The 23,646-nt window shown below is 42.8% G+C and overlaps 1 protein-coding gene across 3 annotated transcripts in view; it reads right to left on the bottom strand.

Annotated features, from left to right (window-relative positions):
* LOC123762702 (retinol dehydrogenase 13) overlaps positions 1 to 21,493 on the bottom strand; it is a 27,930-nt gene extending 6,437 nt beyond the window's left edge. The window contains exons 1-8 of one of the 3 annotated variants that reach the window (XM_045749401.2): positions 21,425 to 21,493; positions 17,929 to 18,074; positions 14,479 to 14,571; positions 12,545 to 12,672; positions 7,303 to 7,417; positions 5,986 to 6,177; positions 4,702 to 4,814; positions 4,207 to 4,296 (exon numbers count right to left, since the gene is read on the bottom strand). In XM_045749401.2, coding sequence (XP_045605357.1) covers positions 4,207 to 4,296; positions 4,702 to 4,814; positions 5,986 to 6,177; positions 7,303 to 7,417; positions 12,545 to 12,672; positions 14,479 to 14,571; positions 17,929 to 18,064 — 867 coding nt within the window. In that variant the 5' untranslated portion in view covers positions 18,065 to 18,074; positions 21,425 to 21,493. Of the gene's footprint in view, positions 1 to 4,206; positions 4,297 to 4,701; positions 4,815 to 5,985; positions 6,178 to 7,302; positions 7,418 to 12,544; positions 12,673 to 14,478; positions 14,572 to 17,928; positions 18,075 to 20,264; positions 20,287 to 21,124; positions 21,251 to 21,424 lie in introns of those variants that run through there. The other 2 variants (XM_045749400.2, XM_069332204.1) reach the window with 2 other exon arrangements.
* Between the last annotated feature and the right edge of the window lie 2,153 nt (positions 21,494 to 23,646).

Below are 23,646 nucleotides of genomic sequence, written 5' to 3'. Positions count from 1 at the left end.
CCTGCCTTACCCTACAGAGTTCTTCGTCGACTTGCTTCCATTCTGAGCTGTGGCTGAGAGCACGGTCGACGTATGCGTTAACAACACTCCTCTTGTACCTGTCAGGGCAGTCGCTGTTGGCATTTAGGCACATTCCTATGTTTGTTTCCTTTGTGTAGACTGCAGTGTGGAAACCTCCGCCCTTTTCCATGACTGTTACATCTAGAAAAGGCAGCTTCCCATCCTTTTCCGTCTCGTAAGTGAAACGCAGCACGGAACTCTGCTCAAATGCCTCCTTCAGCTCCTGCAGATGTCTGACATCAGGTACCTGTGTAAAAATGTCGTCAACAACATGTCCAGACCGAGTGAAATGGCCCGGAAAGTAGAGTTGGAAATTCTGTTGGACGACATATTCGACCTCGAGACACAAAAGAAGGTCACTACCAAAGATACCTTACAAGCAGAACTTATTGCAGAAGGAGGAAAGAATCGAGGCAACTACAGAAGCACCATACTGTCCCCCGAGCTTAAAGCGGCAGCTAAAAGCCTTCGTGAGAACAAGGAGATAGTTGTCAGGAGAGGTGACAAGTCGCCAATATATGTCATTCTTAAAAAAGACGAATATCTGGCGAAAATGAACATCATACTCTCTGACCAAACTAAGTTCCAAAGGGCAACGAAGGACACTACAGCCGAATTAAAAGCAAAGGTCAACAAACTGATCGAAACTGTGAACGCCAAGAAATCCGGACTCCACCTGCCAAAGATCATTGGGGAATATAAACCTGGATATGCGTATGGAAATGTCAAGACGCACAAGCCTGGAAACCCACTTCGGCCAATCATTAGCCAGATACCCACACCCACGTACAGACTGGCGAAGCGACTCAACGGCCTGCTGACTCCTTATGTTCCTTGCGCCTTCAGCCTGAAGTCTCCAAAGGAATTTGTGGACTTACTGCGGGGCGCACGGGCCACAGGGATAAGAGCCTCGTTGGACGTAGAATCGCTGTTTACCAACGTACCTGTGGACGAGACAATCGGAATGATAGCCGACAGAGTGTATCGTGATCCAGCCTGTACTCCTCTTGACATGCCAGAAAGTATTCTGAGGAAACTACTCCAAGCTTGTACTAAAGAGGCACCCTTCTTGAGCCCGGATGGGCACATGTATAAGCAAGTAGATGGGGTCGCCATGGGTTCTCCCCTAGGTGTCCTGTTTGCAAACTTCTACATGGGTACCATCGAGCAAAAAGTCTTAGTCGACATGAACTTGAAACCGGCCATATACTGCAGGTATGTTGACGACATTTTTACACAGGTACCTGATGTCAGACATCTGCAGGAGCTGAAGGAGGCATTTGAGCAGAGTTCCGTGCTGCGTTTCACTTACGAGACGGAAAAGGATGGGAAGCTGCCTTTTCTAGATGTAACAGTCATGGAAAAGGGCGGAGGTTTCCACACTGCAGTCTACACAAAGGAAACAAACATAGGAATGTGCCTAAATGCCAACAGCGACTGCCCTGACAGGTACAAGAGGAGTGTTGTTAACTCATACGTCGACCGTGCTCTCAGCCACAGCTCAGAATGGAAGCAAGTCGACGAAGAACTCTGTAGGGTAAGGCAGGTCCTAGTCAATAACGGCTTCTCCAATGGTTTCATCGAAGACATCATAAGAAGGAAAGTGAAAAGCCATGCAACCTCCGAAGAGACAACTAACACAACACCTATACCCCCTATTAGACTATTTTACAGGAACTTCTTTTCCACAGCTCATAAAACAGAGGAAAGGGTCCTGAAAGATATTGTTAATAGAAACGTTATCCCTACAGTCAAAAATCAGAGGATACAACTGACGATTTACTATAAAACCAGAAAAACGGCCAGCCTACTCATGAGAAACTCTCCAGACACAAAACAGAACGCTTTAAAAGAGACTAACGTCGTCTATGCCTTCAAATGCCCACTTGGGGACTGTAAGCTCCAAAAAACCCAGTATATAGGCAAGACAACAACATCTCTTTCTAGGCGTTTAACGATGCATAAACAACAGGGCTCCATTAAGGAACATATAATCTCTTCCCATAACCAAACCATCGCCAGAGAAATCCTAGTAAACAACACAGAAATCATCGATAGATACAGCGATAGCAGGCGGCTTGACGTTTGCGAGGCACTACACATCAAGAAGTCAACACCAGCAATCAACAGCCAATTATTGCACAACTATATTCTACCCACCTCAAGACTCCGCTCCAATATAGAAGCATCAAGAAATATGGACCAATAGGCTTTCTACAAACACTTCTATTCAATACCCATTGTTTCTGTTCTGTCTTGTGTTGATACTTTTAATACCCTATTAATATCCCCTAGTGTTCTGTCTTGTGTTAATGCCACATCACCCTTCCCACCTCACTCAAATGTAATGCCACATCACCCTTCCCACCTCACTCAAATGTAGATATAAAATCAGGGAAACGCAAGTTCTAATCAGTTGTGTATTTGTGAAGTCTTTGAAAATGTAATAAGTTTTACGAAACGCGCCCGTGTCGCGTCAGACTAGAAATAAAAATGAATTTTGGAGAAGTGATTTTTGATTTACCTCCAACAGTGAAGCGTAATGTACGAAAGATTGAGAAAATTCGTGTTAGAATTATTAATCTTACTTTTTCGGTCATATTTAATAATATATGTCTACAGGAAAGACTGCTACCAAAATATACTAATATATATATATATATATATATATATATATATATATATATATATATATATATATATATATATATATATATATATATATATATATATATATATATATATATATATAGATAGATAGATAGGGGTACCACCACTGGTTTAATTAAAGGGACCCACATCCTCGAAGAAGAAAATAAATAGAGTTCAGAGAAGACCTTGTGGATTCTCACTGAATACTTTAATCTTTTCCTCTCCTACCACCCCTATTATTTTTTTTTGTTTTTATTTGATTTTATTGCAATGTTACAGTTTACAGAAAACACACACTTATATAACAATATAACAATATACCAATCAGTGTTCGAAGACCTCGTCCAGTTCCTCGGGGGTCGGGTGCGTACCCAAGATACAACACGCACTATATATTTATTTATTTATTTATTATATATATATATATATATATATATATATATATATATATATAGGGGGGTACCACCACTGGTGTAATTATAGGGACCCACAGCCTCAGAGAAGGGAACACAGAGCACTCAGGGAAAAACTTGACATTTAACTCTGAATACGAAAGAGTGTTCACTTCTCCTACCACCCCCTTTTTTTTTTTTATTATGATGTACACTTTATTATGCAAGGTTATACAGTTACATATCTGATTTTATACAAAAAATGAACATTAAGAGGACACAAGAAAAAGTTCGCTTCCTAGAGGCTGTAGATTTCCTCGAACTCCTCCTCCGACGTATATATATATATATATATATATATATACTTATATATATATATATACTTATATATATATATATATATAGAGAGAGTACTTTAGAGAGAGTATATATATATATATATATATATATATATATATATATATATATATATATATATATATATATATATATATATATATATATATATATATATATATATATATATATATATATATATACACACACACTGGGTCGTTGGCGGGGTGATAGATGCGTCTTACAAGCCGGCAAATACAATAACTTATTCTAGGTTTTATCAGATCTAGGATAGTTTATATTAGACCTAGAATAGGTCAAAATGTTGTCTTCATTTCTTTTTGTTTAAATAATTTAGGTTTTACACTACAATGTTAGTTGAGATATCTCTGGAATTTATTTGAAGTGAATTACTTAACCTATAACAAATCTTTTAACTCAGTTGGCCCAGATAAATTTCAAATGCTGGTACTGAACCTGCCCGAAACGCTGCGCGTACTAGTGGCTTTACAAGATTGTAAATACCATGCTATGTATCCTCACAAACCCAATGTATCTTCTTGTATATAAATAAATAAAACACATAAATAAATAAATAAGATACTAGATTTACAGGACTTGGTATTCGTACAAAAGAAGTACTCTTGATAGCTAACACACACATATGCAACAATAGAGGTACACTATTGAGGTTAACACTTAGAGAAGTACTAAGCGAAGCAGTACTCTGAGATACTCAACAGAACGAGCGTAAAGGAGGAGTTACCTTGCAGTCAACGAAGTAGTGACCGGAGACGTCCTCGACCTCCTCCGACACTGCCAGGTAAATCACAGGTTGAGCTCCAAGCTTGGCGTCCTGGAGGAGGGAAGAGAGAGAACATTGGAGGGTTAAGGAACTGTTGTATCTCGTTCTTCAGCAAGATACACAAGCACACACACACACAGACGCAAACATAAACACAGACACAAAGATTCACTCAGACACAAGCACACACACAAACACACACACACACACACACACACACACACACACACACACACACACACACACACACACACACACACACACACACACACACACACACACACACACACACACCCACACACACACACACACATATTCTAACACACTCACATTCACACATTCCCTCGCTAACACTTCTAAACAAACCCACTCTCAGATTCCAAAACACCCACACATTCGTGCACTCACATATACACTCACTCGCACATTAAGTCACTCACATCCCCTCACACTCACCTTGCCCATCAGATAGAAGAGCTTGCCGCACACCCAAGCGAATAAGGTCACTTGACCTTTGTAGAATATCTCCGTGGACACACACCCGGGATGGACACTGTTGGCTGTCACACCTGGCGGGGGGAGACACAGATGTACAGCTCCAGTATGTAGGTGGCAGGTATATGACAAGCTCTTGCAAAGACTTGTAAAAAGTTAGCCCATCTAAATTATCGGGACTGTTTAAGAAACTATAAATCTAAATTCTTTAGAGCACTGGCGAGGAAAATACAGAATAATTTAAACTTGAATAATATTGGAGGGACTGGTTTCAGATGTGCACGAGGAAGTCATACTACACGAGACCAGGAGGTAAGTACAAAATAGCCCCGATGAAAAGCAGCGGTGCGGGAGAAGTTGAGTATAACCTTCAAAGGATTCCCCAATCAACTGGTGTGTGATTCATACGTCAGACAACGAGCAGCTGCGTCTAACAGCCTGGTTGATCAGACTACCAACCAGGAAGACTGGTCAGGGACCGGGCCATGGGGACATTGATGACCAGAACAAACAATAACAACAAGGGGAAATAATAATACTTCTTAATAAGAGACGAAGTTACATCAATTATATTATGGACACAAGTCGCATCGTAAACAAGACGGTTCGACCACGTATTATAACACCATCCCACCCATACCCAACCTTGTCTAACCTGAGCTAATACATCTTAACCCAGCACTATACAAGGTATTAACAAACAGAACGAGCTCTGCTCTGTCGAATCGCCTTGTTTACGATCTGGCCGTACCCCTAAAATACTTTGCGTCTCGTCCCATTACCCAGCCTGAGGCACTCCAGGTAGGTAGGTGCTCGTGTGTCGTCCTGAGTGTTCCCAAGCACTATAACTGTGCTCCCAACACACTACCTCTCCACCTAGTAATGCACCTCTATCTTCAGAAGACTACCACTACAGCTATTACCTCCTATCCATACAGAATCTTATCTGTAGCGCCCGACCTATGCGCTCAACATACACTACATTGTCCTGCCTGTGCCCTCAACCTCCTACCTGAACACCCAAGCTTCCTGCCTGTGCCCTCAGCCTCCTACCTGAACACCCAAGCTTCCTGCCTGTGCCCTGAACCCCCAAGCTTCCTGCCTGTGCCCTCAACCTCCTACCTGAACCTCCAAGCTTCCTGCCTGTGCCCTCAACCTCCTACCTGAACCCCCAAGCTTCCTGCCTGTGCCCTCAGCCTCCTACCTGAACCCCCAAGCTTCCTGCCTGTGCCCTCAACCTCCTACCTGTGCCCTGGAGCTTGCTGGTGAGGTCGAGGGTGAAGAGGATGTTACAGAGCTTGCTCTGGCCGTAAGCCGTCATGGAGGTGTAGTCGTCCCGCTCGAAGTTGAGACTGTCCGGGTTGAGTCTACTGACGTAGTCGTGGCTGTCGGAGGTGACGTTGATGATTCGGCTCGGGGCGCTCTTCTTCAGGAGACCTGCCGGAGGAGAGGTCGGTGTACAGGGTTTTGCTGCTTGGGTTTTGCTACGAAGGGCGAACAGTGTACAGTGTCTCGTCACCACACAGTATACAGTGTCTCGTCACCACACAGTGTACAGTGACTCGTCACCACACAGTGTACAGTGTCTCGTCACCACACAGTGTACAGTGTCTCGTCACCACACAGTGTAGTGACTCGTCACCACACAGTGTACAGTGTCTCGTCACCACACAGTGTACAGTGTCTCGTCACCACACAGTGTACAGTGTCTCGTCACCACACAGTGTACAGTGTCTCGTCACCACACAGTGTACAGTGACTCGTCACCACACAGTGTACAGTGACTCGTCACCACGCAGTGTACAGTGTCTCGTCACCACACAGTGTACAGTGACTCGTCACCACACAGTGTACAGTGACTCGTCACCACACAGTGTACAGTGACTCGTCACCACACAGTGTACAGTGACTCGTCACCACACAGTGTACAGTGACTCGTCACCACACAGTGTACAGTGACTCGTCACCACACAGTGTACAGTGACTCGTCACCACACAGTGTACAGTGTCTCGTCACCACACAGTGTACAGTGACTCGTCACCACACAGTGTACAGTGACTCGTCACCACACAGTGTACAGTGTCTCGTCATCACGGAACCATGGCCAACCTTTTATGACCCGGCTATCTCTAATGGCTCTGCATTGAATATTATTTATTAATTTCTGGTCATTAAAACATGTATATGTCCACAATAATATTCCCAGAGTTTATACTATACAAGCAACATTGACATTTAGAATTATACTAAGATGATTTCCAAAATGTGTCTGATACATGGGGGAATTCTTTTAGGTTTGGTTGACAGTCAAAGTTCCTGAAATCACGCAGGTTTTTCGCCAATGTCGCCAAACATATTGTTTCAAAATACTGTCAACTGTGGTTGAGGTGAAGATGGCGAGGGTAGGTGGAGGCGGCGAGGGTAGATGGAGGCGGAGAAGGGTAGGCGGAGGCGGGAAGGATTGGTGGAGGCGGCGAATGTAGGTGGAGAGAGAAGGAGGTGAGGATAAGATGCAGGAGAGGAAGGTTAGGGTCACACGGAGGAAGGGAAGCGTCACTTACCCAGCAGGAGGTTGGTGAGGAGGAAGTGGCCGTAGTGGTTGGTAGCCATGGTGAGCTCCAGGCCGTCCGCGGTGACCTCTCGTCTGGGTGGACCCATGATCCCAGCGTTGTTGATCTGAGGCCAGCCCTTCACTCTCTTAGTTATTGACAATTAGTAAACGTATATTCTCCTAATTATAATCAATTTTGTTTTTGAGATCAAGCTTTCGCTCTTTGATTCCGTCTCTCAACCCGCAACAACTGGTATACAGGTTCCCGAGCCTTTTAGGCACTGTCTCAAATAACATTGTGTACCACACCGTCCGTCGTGGCTGTTCGTTAGTATTTTGTATATGTTTCTTCTCTCTTACGATGATGTCAGGCTCAGTTCCTTAAATCATTCTCAGTTCCTTAAATCATTCTCAGTTCCTTAAATCAAATCGAGCGGGTAGCGCAGATGTCTTGCCTCACAATCCGTCATTATAACCGTACATACAACGTCAGACTTGTAGCGAGTAGATTATCCCAATAATATACTCGCTCCAAATATAGTGTTAATGTTCCTGTCAACCTTTGGAGATGAATGAGGTGAGGCGTTGCCCGGGCAACACGGTGAGATGCCCGAGCAATATAAGCAGCGGTGTAGCGAACATTAACTAGTCTACTTTCAAGTGTGGTCTAGAGCAGACACTTGCGAGATACTGTACCAACGCTCAGTGCGCTCAACTCACACCAACGTATCACCTGTGTACTTCTGTATATTCGACCAAATATATATATAGTATCTTAGTGTCTGTGTTTATTTGTCACCATACTTTACGTAACAATAGAACCGTTACAGACTAATAACTTGAGGGGCTTTTATGAGTGTGAACATGAAACAACCGGAAGTTACCACTTTCGTGAGGATGAGCCAACAAGTAGTTCCTACGGTGTAATTAGTCATGTTTTCGGTAAAAGGTTTTAGTTTTGAATTGGAGAAGTACACCAAAGACAACACCTTCCCCAGAGAATCTTAACTAAGCTTACTAAAGTGATCAGAAGCTCTCTTATGTTCAAAGGCTTCCTTCCCAGTCTTAACTAAGCTTAAGCAAGTAACCTCGCTCTCTCTAATTATATGTAGCTTTAACTTCGTCAACTTTATCGTCAACTTCTCTCTCCAGTTGTTGATAAATTTCGCCAAGCATTTATAGATAAGAGATTGAAGTGTTAATTAGATTGAATAAGTCTATCATTAGTGTTAATATCGTCTAGCCAGACGGGCGATGACCCCAGGCCACCCAATCCCAACCTAAATTCCCATACCAACCCCAGGCAACACATTCCCAACCACAAACCCAGACCACCCAATACCTACTCCAACCCCAAGCCACCCATGGGTGGCTTCAGGGGCGCCTGACAACTGGGTGGACAGCGCTTCGGATTCATAGTCCTGAAGTTCCGGGTTCGATTCCCGTTGGAGGCGGAGACAAATAAATGGGCAAAATGTTTATTTCACCCTGATGCCCCTGTTACCTAGCAGTATAAAGGTACCCTGGAGTTAGACAGCTGCTACGGGCTGCTTCCCGGGGATGTGTAACAAAAAGGAGGCCTGGTCGAGGACCGGGCCGCGGGGACGCTGAAGCCTCGAAATCACCTCACGATAACCTACACCATACCCCAACCCCAGGCAACCCAGCCCCAACCTCAATTCCTATACCAACCCCAGGACACCCATTCCCAACCTCAATCCCAGACAACCCAATTCCACCCTCAATTTCAGTACTAACCCCAGGTAACGCAATACCCACTTCAGCCCCAAGCCACGCCAATCATACCTCTACCCCAGACAATTCATTCCCTACCTCAACCTCATACCGTCCAATTCCAACCTCAATTCCAATAGCAGCCCCAAGTCACCCCGGTCCTGCCTCAACCTGGGGTATATCCCACACCTAACCAACCCTTCTCGGTCCTAGCAACTCCCAGCAACGTTATCCTGCCCCAGGGGCCACCCAATTCCTGTAGCCTTTCTTCCAACACACCGGGAATTATGAGTCTAATTCCTAAGATGACCCTGCCGACACTCATAGGTACGGAGTTGCCGTCCAATAAGGTGGAACGCAACCGCCGAGTGGAGGACTGGTTGTGGAAGAGGAGAGCAATGCTGGAGGGTCCCAAATGATGGACTAAAGATAATTCTCGCCACAGGGGGTTTGCGTGGACGTAGCTGGTAAACTGGCGAGGCTGAAAGAGTTTCGGCACCTGACGACGTGGCCTCAGTTTGTCCAGGCGATTAGAGACAAGTATAAAGAGGAAGTTTCGGCAGATGAGGCTCCACGGGAGACATCTCTCGTCACGCAGGGTGCAGTCGCACCTCCACAGATCTCCAGTATCATCTATTGATACTGGTAATGGCTCAAAAGGGACACCACTTACGGGCTATTCAAGCCCGTGCCACCTTTTGAGTGGCTTAATCTTTCTCAATCAATCAATCAGATGAGGCTCAATTATACCTTCAGTCCCTTAAGAAGGAAGACTGAGAGTACCCTGATAATAAGGAGGGTTGACGACCTTACCCAGGAACTGGGGTACGATGAGGGTCAGGCGGATGGCTTAGCTAAGTACTTGTTCTCTAGGGCTTTACTTACTACCATGGGTCCATTCATATCTGCGGAAGGGGCGTTATTGAGTTTCAAGCAACTCGTCCAACACGCTGCCACAGTATGGGACATATGAATGAGAACGGAGAGGACTGGGGCTCACACGGGAGACATCTCCCGTCACGCAGGGTGCAGTCGCACCTCCATAGATCTCCAGTATCAGCTCTTGATACTGGTAATGGCTCAAAAGGGCCGCCACTTACGGGCTATTCATGCCCATGCCACCTTTTAGGTGGCTTAATCTTTATCAATCAATCAATCAACTGGGGCTCAGTCGTCCCCATATGTTGAGGCGGTACAGAAAGAAGACAACCCGTTCTCGCAAATTTAATAAGTCAATATTGACATATTAAATATGTGCATAGGTGACATACTTAACATAATAGATACCCTTAAAAAGATTCATAGAAAACACCGACCTTACCTAACCTTGTTAGTATCTTAAGATAAGCATCTTATTGCTTCGTAATTACAATTATTACCTAACCTATAATAGGTATAGGTTAAGTAATAGTTGTAATTACGAAGCAATAAGATGCTTATCTTAAGATACTAACAAGGTTAGGTAAGGTCGGTGTTTTCTATGAATCTTTTTAAGGGTATCTATTATGTTTAGTATATCACCTATGCACGTAGTTAATAAGTCAATATTGACTTTACGAATTTGCGAGAACGGGTTGAAGAAGAGGGAGGGGGGGGGGAGACGAATGACTATAGAGTGGGTTCGTCAAGTAAGAAACCGATCACTGTTGCACGTTCGGGCCATCCTGCATGGGGGTACCAACTGGGACTTGCGGGCGTGTTATTCTCTTGGGGTAGGTCATCCCTTCCCCCAAGGGATTAGAGCTCATGTGTAGAAAACAGTAGCGCCACTTGGACCCTGTGTCGAGCTATCAAACTAGGATAATAATTAATGCATTAAAGAAATAGTAGGAAGAAACAATCATGGTTAAGTACTTATGTTAAAATTAACGGCAACTAAGAATAAAGAATAAGCCTTGTATGTTATCAAAGAAGCATGTGACTTCAGTAAGAATATGGTATCAAGTTACTTGGAAAATAAGTACCTCCCAGCTTGCTTGTTAATTTATGTAAATTAGTAAAATGCAAGTGCTATTGAATATTATAATTAGCCTGGCTCGAGTATCTAGATAATTTCCAATTGTTTTGGAATAATAAGTCACTTCAGTGACGAGTACAGAATTTTAGTAATCTTCTTCAAAGATTAATTTGGCAACTGAGCTAGGGTCAGCCTCACAGAAATCAGTGGAGAAATGTCAGTGTGGACTGGTTAGCAACTGGAGGCAGACTGCTCCCCTGGAACCGAGGCAGAATATCTAGGCCTGGCTGTGGTATTTTAAGGTATCTGTGTCTGAGTTATTTCAGTTGTAGAATCCACATTATTTGTTGTAGTCAATTACCAATTGCCTCAGTTAGGAATATATTCAGTTTAGGAAGTGTTCAGATAGGGCGTGTTTTTTTTTATTTTCTTTGATAATCTTTGTTTAATAAATTTTGTTTAGAATTTATGGTATTTAGTGGAATTCCCCCAACCGTTATTATTCTTCTTTCGGTTGATGGGCTCAAGCCCCATGCTTGGGACTAGCACCTTCTGCAAGCCTGCAAGCAATTATTTAATACCTCAGATAATCCCTTTGTTCTTTGATTTAATTCCACACTTAATGTAAATCTTATCCCTCCTTTTCTGATAACTGGGGATCCAATTTCGGGATTTATGCCTAATTGACGGTATCCTGCTTCACCGTCAATTGGGGGAATTATTCAGTGGGTATATGAGCAGGTGATGGCGGCGTCTCAGTGGGTGGCAGTGTAGCATAGAAGGGTACGGTGTCCTCGGGTCTCAGAGGGTGGCAGTGTAGCACAGAAGGGTACGGTGTCCTCGGGTCGTGATATCTAAACGATCAAACGTTTTAGATCTCGAGGAGTTGAACTGAAAGTTACACAACAGAACTCTGGTCTGAAGATTTACTTTATAACGACCATCATTTAACCAGTAAGGGAGGTAAAAGGCTGGTCCCCCGTTACACTATTGAAGAATGTCATTATGATTATTGCTTTCAACTTTCCAGCCTTAGGCTATATTTGGTGTTTTTTAGGCTTTATTTGTTTCAGTATTTTATATTTTCTTACAAGTTTAACATAAACTACTTTAACATAAATTTGTTCATTTAACATAAACTTTGAATGCAGGAGTGAGAATAATGGTGAGTAATCTCTATGGCTTAAGTAGATTAGGAACAGGCTAGACTGGTTCTATAATCAACTTAAATCACAACAAGCTGTCTAGCTGGCTGCGATGGGGGGGGGGGGGGGGGGGGTCACCAGCCACTCATCGGCACAGGGAACTTTTGTGAACCAAGAAGTGGCTCATCAAAACGGAGGACCTCTACACACACACACGAAGACGTCTTAAAATATCTCACCAAGACGAATGACTTTTACGAATGATACCATACTGGAGTACTTGTCAAGTGACTCACGAAGACGTGAAGAGTCTCACTAAGATGTAGAGTGACTCACCAAGATGTGAACGGACTCACCAAGAAGTGGAGGGACTCTCCAAGATGTATAGTAACTCACCACGACGTGGAATGACTCACCAAGATGTGGAGGGACTTCTCGTTTTCGAGGATCTTCCTAGCGAACTCTCTGACGGAGGCGAGGTCGGAAGTGTCAAGTCTGCGGACCTCAACCTCCCCGCGGTAGTTGGTCGCTACCCGGATCTCAGCTGGTGGGGTCAAGTACAGCTTATAGTTGTCTTGTGGTGTTATAATGTCTCGTGGTGTTATAATGTCTTGTGATGTTATGGATGTCTCGTGGTGTTATAATGTCTCATGATGTTATGGATGTCTCGTGATGTTATGATGTCTCCTGATGTTATAATGTCTCGTGATGTTATGGATGTCTCGTGATGTTATGGATGTCTCGTGATGTTATGGATGTCTCGCGATGTTATGGATGTCTCGTGATGTTATGATGTCTCCTGATGTTATAATGTCTCGTGATGTTATGATGTCTCGTGATGTTATGGACGTCTCATAATGTTATGGTTATGTAATTATGTGGTGATTATCTCATGATATGATGGTTGTCTCTTGATGAGTTAGTTGAACATTATACATTTGACAGAAATCGTATGAATGAAAGCAGAAGACACTATAAAAACAACAACTAGTGATTGTGATTAACACAGGCTTGCACTGAGGTTGTCCCTCTGTGAGAACATGTTAAATTTGCTTCAAAATCATTGACGGTTAATGTAAGTTTGATGTTTAATAGCCTGAAAAAGTTACACTGAAAATCATGTTGTATTGTTATTTATAATTTAAATAATGGCTAAGCACTTTAAAATATAATATATGGGCAAATAGCATTTTCTGTTTTGCCAGGAGAAAGTGCTAAGCCATTATGACTATATAATATTTGGACAAGGATAAGCTGGGATATGAGGACGGTGTATAACCACTTGGAATCGAACGCCAACCTTGCAGTCCGATGGGGATATAGAGTGGAAGCTTCACCGTATAATGTGAAACAATATACAAATTGTGACCTCTTGGATGATATTATCAGAACCTTTAATGACCGGACGCCTAACTTAAGAGGGGTTCCTGAGACTAAAGATGGGTTCCTGAGACTTAAGATGTGTTGTGCAAGTTAGGATTGATTGATGAAGATTAAGTCACCCAAAAAGTGGCACGGGCATGAATAACCCGTAAGTGGTGGCCCTTTTGAGCCATTACCAGTATCAATAGATGATACTGGAGATCTGTGGAGGTGCAACTGCACCCTGCGTGACGGGAGATTTAATGCTTGCCACGGGAGATTTCTCCCGTGGCAAGTTAGGGATCACATCTGGGTTATCTCTGTCCCACTTGATACCTGGAGCCCCTGCTGTTAACTCCCTTCCCTTGGGTTGTCCAGGTACAGGACCTATCTTGATTTACCTGGAGTCCTTCACAGCGTTTTACTTCTTCCTCGCCTGAGTCCTTCGAGTCTCATGTACCGCTCACTCTTGGCATCCTTCATACACCTGTGTTACCACCTCAATAGTTCCTAGCGTCCTTGTACAGGTAATGCTATAACCCGACTTTATCCTTGGCATCCTTCTAAAAATCTAAGGAGATGACATTGACCGGGTAAGGATCTCATTACGCCCTACTCTTCTCTTACCCCTACTATCACTATCCCGGTTTATCCTATCCTAACTTCTTCATATCCTATAATCATCCAAGGGCTCATTCTACAGTCTATTCCTGACTCACGCTACAACCAATCCGTTGCAAATTCTACAAATAATCCATTGCTCATCCCACATCCAATCCCTCGCTCATCCTACAACCATTCCCTCGCTCATCCAACAACCAATCCCTCGCTCATCTCACAACCAATCCCACACTCGTCCAACAACCAGTCCCACATCCCTGAACACTTAACGCAGACATGACTTACCTTCGTCCAGTCATCCTGCTCCTAGTCGAACACCTGACAACTTTCCCTCCTACAGTCAGCCTGCCAGAGACGAGGTACTCACTTGCCACTTTGTCAGCCTTCTCCACGTTCCTGCAGGCCATGATGACCCTCGCCCCACGTCCTGCCAGGTCCTTGGCCGTCTCCTTCCCTATCCCTGCCAGGATCAACACGTCACGATAATTAACCAATGAAGCTACTAAAGTTACTCTTGCAGAGCGTAAAGGGAAAGATGAGAGAAATGTAAGGAAATATTTATACCCACTATGGGTGGTCAACAAGTGGAGATGTGCCGGCAGAAGAAGTTGTGGAAGCCACCTCCATCTACAACGTTAACGCCAGGCTTGACAAAGGAATTTGAACGTCTATAATAGTTGAATTATAACACAACAGGTAACTCAACCTCAAAAACTGGGTGGGGGTGTAAACAGCTAGACCTCAATTTCGCGTAGTCATTGGAAGATAAGCACTTGATGCAAATTTCTCCTATTTATATAACCCCGTTCTCTCTAATGCAGCGTATTAAGGAAAGTAACTTAACAAATATTTACATTTTCTATGCATCTGGCTCGATGGGTTAAATCACAAAAATCAGATGGGTTTACAATGTGGTTTTTCTGCATACTTGGAAAACTCATCCTACAATGGTCCCCAGTTGCATATATGCCTGAGGACCATTCAGGCTTGTTCGCAATTGTGTTCCTCACGTGTACCCCAAAGAATGAGGTGATTTGATAAAATACCATGCCCAAGATTACCATCAGAGTGCCGGCGGGATGATGCGGAATTAGCCTCGGCTACCATCATCTTTTGTCCGGTCGTGATGGTCGAGGGGTTAAGGGGTCCTGTACACCAGTTGCAGAGTGCTCCTAGCAGCATGAGTTCGAGTCACTTCTGGGGTGTGAGTTTTCAGTTTATATATATATATATATATATATATATATATATATATATATATATATATATATATATATATATATATATATATATATTAGTATATTTTGGTAGCAGTCTTTCCTGTAGACATATATTATTAAATATGACCGAAAAAGTAAGATTAATAATTCTAACACGAATTTTCTCAATCTTTCGTACATTTCTTTTCACTGTTGGAGGTAATTCAAAAATCAATTCTCCAAAATTCATTTTTATTTCTAGTCTGACGCGACACTTGAGCGCGTTTCGTGAAACTTATTACATTTTCAAAGACTTTAGTTAACATATACACAACTGAATAGAACTTACTGAATAGAATAGAACATCTCCGATTTTGTTTATATCTACATTTGAGTGAGGTGGATGGGGTGAGGTGGTATTTAATAAGGTATTAATTTCATCAACACAAGCCAGAACATGAAACAATGGGTATTGAATAGAAGTGATTGTAGAAAGCCTATTGGTCCATATTTCTTGATGCTTCTATATTGGAGCGGAGTCTTGAGGTGGGTAGAATATAGTTGTGCATTAATTGGCTGTTGATTGCTGGTGTTGACTTCTTGATGTGTAATGCCTCGCAAACGTCAAGCCGCCTGCTATCGCTGTATCTATCGATGATTTCTGTGTTGTTTACTAGGATTTCTCTGGCGATGGTTTGGTTGTGGGAAGAGATTATATGTTCCTTAATGGAGCCCTGTTGCTTATGTATCGTTAAACGCCTCGAAAGAGATGTTGTTGTCTTGCCTATATACTGGTTTTTTTGGAGCTTACAGTCCCCAAGAGGGCATTTGAAGGCATAGACGACGTTAGTCTCTTTTAAAGCGTTCTGTTTTGTGTCTGGAGAGTTTCTCATGAGTAGGCTGGCCGTTTTTCTGGATACAACTGACGATTTACTATAAAACCAGAAAAACGGCCAGCCTACTCATGAGAAACTCTCCAGACACAAAACAGAACGCTTTAAAAGAGACTAACGTCGTCTATGCCTTCAAATGCCCTCTTGGGGACTGTAAGCTCCAAAAAAAAACCAGTATAACATCTCTTTCTAGGCGTTTAACGATGCATAAGCAACAGGGCTCCATTAAGGAACATATACTCTCTTCCCACAACCAAACCATCGCCAGAGAAATCCTAGTAAACAACACAGAAATCATCGATAGATACAGCGATTGCAGGCGGCTTGACGTTTGCGAGGCATTACACATCAAGAAGTCAACACCAGCAATCAACAGCCAATTAATGCACAACTATATTCTACCCACCTCAAGACTCCGCTCCAATATAGAAGCATCAAGAAATATGGACCAATAGGCTTTCTACAATCACTTCTATTCAATACCCATTGTTTCATGTTCTGGCTTGTGTTGATGAAATTAATACCTTATTAAATACCACCTCACCCCATCCACCTCACTCAAATGTAGATATAAACAAAATCGGAGATGTTCTATTCTATTCAGTAAGTTCTATTCAGTTCTGTATATGTTAACTAAAGTCTTTGAAAATGTAATAAGTTTTACGAAACGCGCTCAAGTGTCGCGTCAGACTAGAAATAAAAATGAATTTTGGAGAGTTGATTTTTGAATTACCTCCAACAGTGAAAAGAAATGTACGAAAGATTGAGAAAATTCGTGTTAAAATTATTAATCTTACTTTTTCGGTCATATTTAATAATATATATATATATATATATATATATATATATATATATATATATATATATATATATATATATATATATATATATATATATATATATATATATATATATAATTAAGATTAAATTAGGCTACCGTTACCTGTGACAAGTTGTTGCTGCAAGTCCCGAATTTCCCAATCCCGAGCCCTCGCAAACTTTGCAACCAGGAACTTCGCCATACTCACCAGCATTTCTTTATTGAAACTACAAATCACTATATTCTTCAGACTTGCTATTATGAGGTACCTGGAACCATGCAATTACTTTATCCGGTCTCGTGTTCTTGAGGTTATCCTCATAACCCATCCAAATTTGCCCCAAGATGAATGAGGTTATATTAAACGACAGAACGCCGGGACCAGGAATTGAAGGCCATTTCTTCAGCTGTTAGATAAGAACCTCCAACCCGCTCTCGCACAAGACAACACATATATGATTTATTGCTTATGGTCACTATTTAGCTTATAAATAAGTACATATGTGACATATTCCAAGCCATATTTTTTCAAGGCACTAACTTTTCCTCTCAGTTTTATTAAACAATAGAGATTTTATACAAAATTTGACAATATCCTGAGTTACTTTACAATTTGTTTAAATATTTTAGTTTTGTTTTATTATTTTTATAAAACTGTAATATCAATATAGGTATAGGTTCAGTACTAATTGTAATATCTTAACATACTAAGAAGGTTAGGTTAGGTTGTGGTGTTCTATTCAGCATTTCAAGGTAAACTTAAATATTCATAATAAATTAGTATGTCGCATATGCACTTATTCATAAGCAAGATATTGACTATAAGTAAGGCAGCAGAGATTACGCTGCAGGAGCCCCACCAGCAGAGACTACACTGCAAAAGACCCACCACAGAAGAGACCAACCTGCAGAAGCGCCGGTGATGATGACAGTCTTGCCGTCTAGCGTGGTGGAGGAGTTGCAGCGGCCGGAGAGCCATCGGTACACCACACGGACGGTGACCACCAGCACCAGCACCACCAGCGCCGCCGCCTCCAACATCCTCACTCCTCTACACCGGACACAAACACAACATGTAAGTACACCCATACTGATCGTAGCAATACTCAGAATTATACAACTAGGAAATGATAAACATAATAATGATGATATTTCAAGAAAGGTTAGTTTATGTCCCTAGTCTTGAGAGATGAGTTTACGTTGCTGTTCTTAAGTGAGAGATGAGTTTATGTCATTGTTCTTGAATGAGAGATGGATTTACGTTGCTGTTCTTGAGCGAGCGATGAATTTACATCGTTCTTGAATGAGAGATGGGTGTAGGTCTGTTATGACCACACATACACCAGCGTGATAATACTGTGCATGTGTATGATGCGGTCAAACTGTATAGTAAAATATTAGTTGATTAGCCTAATATTACCATTACTCATGTCTCTGTAATCTCTTTTTGGAAATACGCTAGTTCATAGCAGAAGCTTAAGGTCATGTTTCATACAACTATCATTACATGTCTATGTATTGGAATGTTATATAGGACATGCTAGAGGTATTATGATATTGTGTATATATTATTATTATGTAGATTTATATACTTGAGGTATGACTAGTGGATATACTGTGATCTAAGTCTTAAACAACGTAGGTATAACGATCGACCGGTAACTGCTGGCAATCCGCCCATATCCCCCCCCCCCCCACCTTTGGTGAACCGTCTCCAGCCAGTATTATCAGGTGTAATAGAAATGACTTCTTTATGTATTTTAGCATATATCGTGATATATTCTTGTATACCTTGAGTTTTGATTTGTACTCTCCTGTGGAGAATATTGTATACACTTAGGTATTGTATGAATTAGAATTAATATTTGGGTTTTGAGCTTCTGATATGTGAAGGAGGAAAGTTGGGGGTGACTCGCCATGTTGGTAACAAAGTCGTTCTCGGCCGGCTCGGCCCTCGGCCAGTCACTACCCTCTTGATATCCTAGATAGGCGGACGTGGCACGTCCAGCTCTTGAGTTGTGCTGTATTTTGTTTATTGTTTACTAATGTATGTGTGTGTGTGTGTGTGTGTGTATATATATGAGTAATGCTGTTCTTACAGTGGATCAGGCTACCGAGGTACATTAGTTATGCCAGGTGGTGATTTTGTGTTGAGATGGGTATCTGAGGATCGTAAGTGATTGTTATTGTGTGGTAGTATGTTAGTGATTCCTCGCCCACTATTTATTAACAGTTGAGCAATTCCCAGCTGTCTGGGTACAAGTGACAGGATGAACACCCAGCTGGTTTTCTTCCTTTTGGGGAGTGTTGTACATGCTGCGATGGCGGTATGTCCAGTCACAGGATGAGTGGCGCTGCCCAATAAACTCGCCCCTCGGGGTAAAATTTAAATGTATGACACCACCAACCTGTTACGTGGGTTAGTGTACCACTGCGCCGGGTTGGTGTCAGGTAGTCCCGAGTGTGTGCAGGTAATGCCTGTTACTGATTTCGAGAGCTGTGTTTAAGCTCCTTATTGTTATTAGAGTATCATTTGTAGAGACTTGAGTTTCTTATTGTTTTACTGTGACCTGTTTTATATCCCAGTAAACTGGCGTTGTTTTAACGAGCCTTTTTCACTTTACCCTAGACACATATTGAAACTTGGCGAGGTTATGGTTGGCCAGCGAGGCTGTGGATCATGTTATGACAACGTCGTTGGTCTTGAACGAGTGATGAGTTTACGTCGTTCTCGAATGGATTGGTTTACATTTACTGTTCTTGCAGGCGATGAGTCACAATAAGTGCCTGAAGATATGATGACCAAACCATATCTTGCAGATATGGAAATCGAAGAAACGACGTTTCGGTCCGTCCTGGACCATAATCCAGTCATGAAACTCGATAATGTTCCAGGACAAATCGAAACGTCTTTGTTTCTTCAATTTCTGGTGAAAAAAATCACTTTGTCCCAAGGGTCGAGTTTATTGGGCAGAGCCAGTCATTCTGTCTGGTGTGTTGCTTGGTAATCATTACTGTTCTTGAGTGAGAAATGTTTGTTTATGTTCTTGAGTAAGAGATTGATTTACATTGCTGTTCTTTAGTGAGAGATAAGTTTACGTAAACAAATAGTTTCACAAATGCAGGTTGAATCACTGATTCTCTTGCTCAATACAATGAAGAACTGGTAGTGTGGGGATCTGAGAAATATTAGTATCCGGTCCTATAACTTTTTTAAAAAATAGCCGATTGTTTAAGTTACATTACTGAGCAGGATCTTTGTGAGGATCATTCCATGACGAGGTGAAGGTGGGAAGGCTGGCAGGAGCAGAGTGAGGAGCACCTCTCACTGGAGGTGCTCCCAAACACCTTCAACCTCCCTCCGGGTGTTTGTTGACCAGAGGTGATGATGTCGTCTGTTTAACATCTCGTCCGGACGCACCACCTTTGTTTATGTGCTGGCGCCTTTAATGATCTCCTGCGTCGTTAGCCGCGGGGCCCATAAAAACTCTAGACAAAAACCTCGTCAATAGCTCCCATTGACTGGGATAATGAGACCGTTGATATTTTAATTGAGTCCACTAATGAGGAGCGCTCTTCAGTGGGTTTGACACGTGCTGCAGCTGCAATGTTTACACGGAACTCGTACACAACACTGAATGACACGTGCAAATTATCTTTATTACGAGGTAATAATTTATGCCTAAAGTTTTCCCACTCTTAGGGACCCTAGGCCAACGACTGTAAACGAAACCTGCCCAAGCATCTCCGTCCTGCTCTATTCAGGAATCGAACCCGGGACCTTTGGATTGTGAACAGACTTTCCGCTAACTACTGCGCTACACTCTTCATGTTCCAACCCGTCCTCTCGAAATAGCACATCGCATTTTGATGTATAAATCCCCAAAGAAAAAAATGTGATGCACTAAAAATCAAAGCGGCTCGCAAAATTGACGTGATATGTCGTTTTCTGTTCATGGTTCCTCTGGTAGGTTAGGATAAGACACTTTAGTACGACTATTTCTTGACGTTATGAACACCCGGGAGAACGAACTGATTTAATGCATCATTTTAGCGACGTTGTCAACGCTGGAGAAGACAGGCTGCTGGGAAAAAACTGACCTTAAGAGTGGCAGCAGCGGAGCGAAGAACGAGAAGTTGCTCCCAGCAGCAGAGTCTGCGGACGTCTGCGGCCAGCACCCACCCACTCCCCCTCACGCTTGGCCATGATAAGTGCTCTCACTCGGGTTATCAACACTCTCGTATGCCCAACACGGGACCCGGAAAACGCCATTCACCAAAAAATAAGAGATTAATTTGCCCACGATCGATAGTAACAGGAATGCGAGTTAGAGTTATAAAATATGAAGATGCTACGAAGATGTCTATTTAAAGGTGGTGATTGGTCACTAGATGGTTCACCTGGCAGGTTATGGCAAGGGAGCCGAGGACAAATTAGGTGCGAGCCCCATGGCCAGAGTCAACACGGCCACTGGCCACGCAGGCAAGATCGCAGCCGTCGGCCACACCCTTGTCCATCATCCCACCACCATATCCCACCTCCACCTTCTCCACCTGTTCCAGCCACTTCCTCGGCCCTCTCCTCCACCTGTCCGTCACCCCTCCTTCTCTTTACAGTAGCTGTAAGTGCATGGAAGGTATACTGTCTAGGTCCTTGTGAAAAGATTGGAGTCGTGGAGTTTGTGGTTGAATGCAGAGGTTTAGCACTGAAAACTATCAATCATATTCCAAGTTTCTGTGTCTCACTCTTTTTTTTTTCTTTTTCACAAGTAGGTAGAAAAGTAAACGACTTCCGACTCCTGTTTGGGGACCTTTCCCCCCCCCCCTCCCATAAAAAGGATAGTTTATCCTTTCCCATAAAATTTTAAATTTTACCCCGAGGGGAGGGGGGGGGGGAGTTTATTGGGCAGCGCCACTCATCCTGTGTTTGTGGTAAACCTTTCCCTACCAATTTTACCTTGAACACGACCAACCAATCTCTCTCTCTCTCTCTCTCTCTCTCTCTCTCTCTCTCTCTCTCTCTCTCTCTCTCTCTCTCTCTCTCTCTCTCTCTCTCTCTCTCTCTCTCTCTCTCTCTCTCTCTCTCCTTATATCAAGTTAATACACAAGTCCAACAACAACTATTTGCGTCCAACCCTCCTCATTTTAGCCTGATGGCAAGGTCACGGAGTCATGGGAGAGACCAGGAAAGAAAGAGGGGAAGAGAGATGAAGCTGGTGGTCCAGTGTTCCTTGGGAAGGGATGGGGTGGGGGGGGGGGAGGAAGTGAGGTGCCAACTGTAGCCAATCAGAACGAACTTCATGCACTGTCGCTAGGGCGCTGTTGCCAGATATAGGTCACCCACAAAGCCTCGTATGAGCGCATGTGTTGACAGTGGGGAGGCGCCCAACAGTTACAGCCCCGCTCCTGTGCCAGGTAAGTACGTCGGCATCACCATAGCCCGTGCTGCTTGGAACTTTTTGTTCAGGGTTGCTGAATCTAAAACAACAACATGGGGAGGCGACAGTTGCCGTCACCAAACAGTAAAAACCTCCACAACGATGTTAATTCGTTTTATAAATTGTGTGCATCTTTTCGTGAACTTTGTTAAACAGTGATGCCACCTTACTAACTCCAGCAGTCCCCCCCCCCTGGTCAGGTAAGGTAATTTATGAGGAGAAAGCGCGAAGCCAATTTGACTGGCAAAAAGTTATTATTAAAGATCTCGACAAGTTTGTTTCACTGGCGTGACACAATAATCATTAACACCTGTGCAGGAACAGTCACACAACATGTATAACGTTGCTAGGAAATGCTGTTAAATTCACAAAATAACAATAACAACAATTTCACTGTTAATCTCTCACGATTGCTGGACCACAATGACATGGCCTTCGCTGCCACAGAAGAAAAGCAAATCGATGATTCGCGAAACCTTTCGACAAATGCTCACAAGGTGTTATTGCACACTAAATTACTGACAAAGCAGGGAGATTGATTTTTAATTTCCTAACTAACAGAACCCAGTGTGCTTTTTTTTTCCTCTCCCATAAAAGACAGGAGAAAATGTGAACATGTAAACTGTTTAATAACGTAAAAAGATTAAAATCTGGGTCATCCACCGTGAAAAGCTCAGTCCACCAAGGTACTGTGCTTGCTCCGGTATACCTGTGTCCCGTACTCTCATCCTCATATCGGACATGTACAAGGATACGAACTATAATACTGTATCATCCTTTGTAGATGTCACTAAAATTTTTATGAGAGTAAACAATATAGAGGACACAACAAACGACAAAACTGATGGTCTTCAATGGGCCACATACAATATTATGATGTTTAGTGAAGATTAGTTCCAGCTCCTGTGCTGTGGAAAAACGAAAAAGATAACAACGGAAACCCACATATAAAATGTAGTCAAATCACACTATCGAACGAAAATGCAATATAAAAGACTTGGGAGAGTAATAATGTCGAGAACCTTACTTTTAAAGAACATAATAGAGTAGCCGACACAACTGCTGGAAAACTGGCGTGTTGGATAACCATAATCCTTCAAACAAGAGATGCTATACTAATGGTGATACTTTTCAAGACGTTAGTGCTCTCTAGGGGTGGGATACTATTTCACACTAACAGCCCCT

The sequence above is a fragment of the Procambarus clarkii genome, chromosome 27 (genome assembly GCF_040958095.1).
Source record: "Procambarus clarkii isolate CNS0578487 chromosome 27, FALCON_Pclarkii_2.0, whole genome shotgun sequence".
Classification (NCBI taxonomy): Eukaryota; Metazoa; Arthropoda; class Malacostraca; order Decapoda; family Cambaridae; genus Procambarus; species Procambarus clarkii.
Note: the sequence above shows the minus strand (reverse complement) of the source record. Positions and strands in the feature narration are given on the sequence as shown.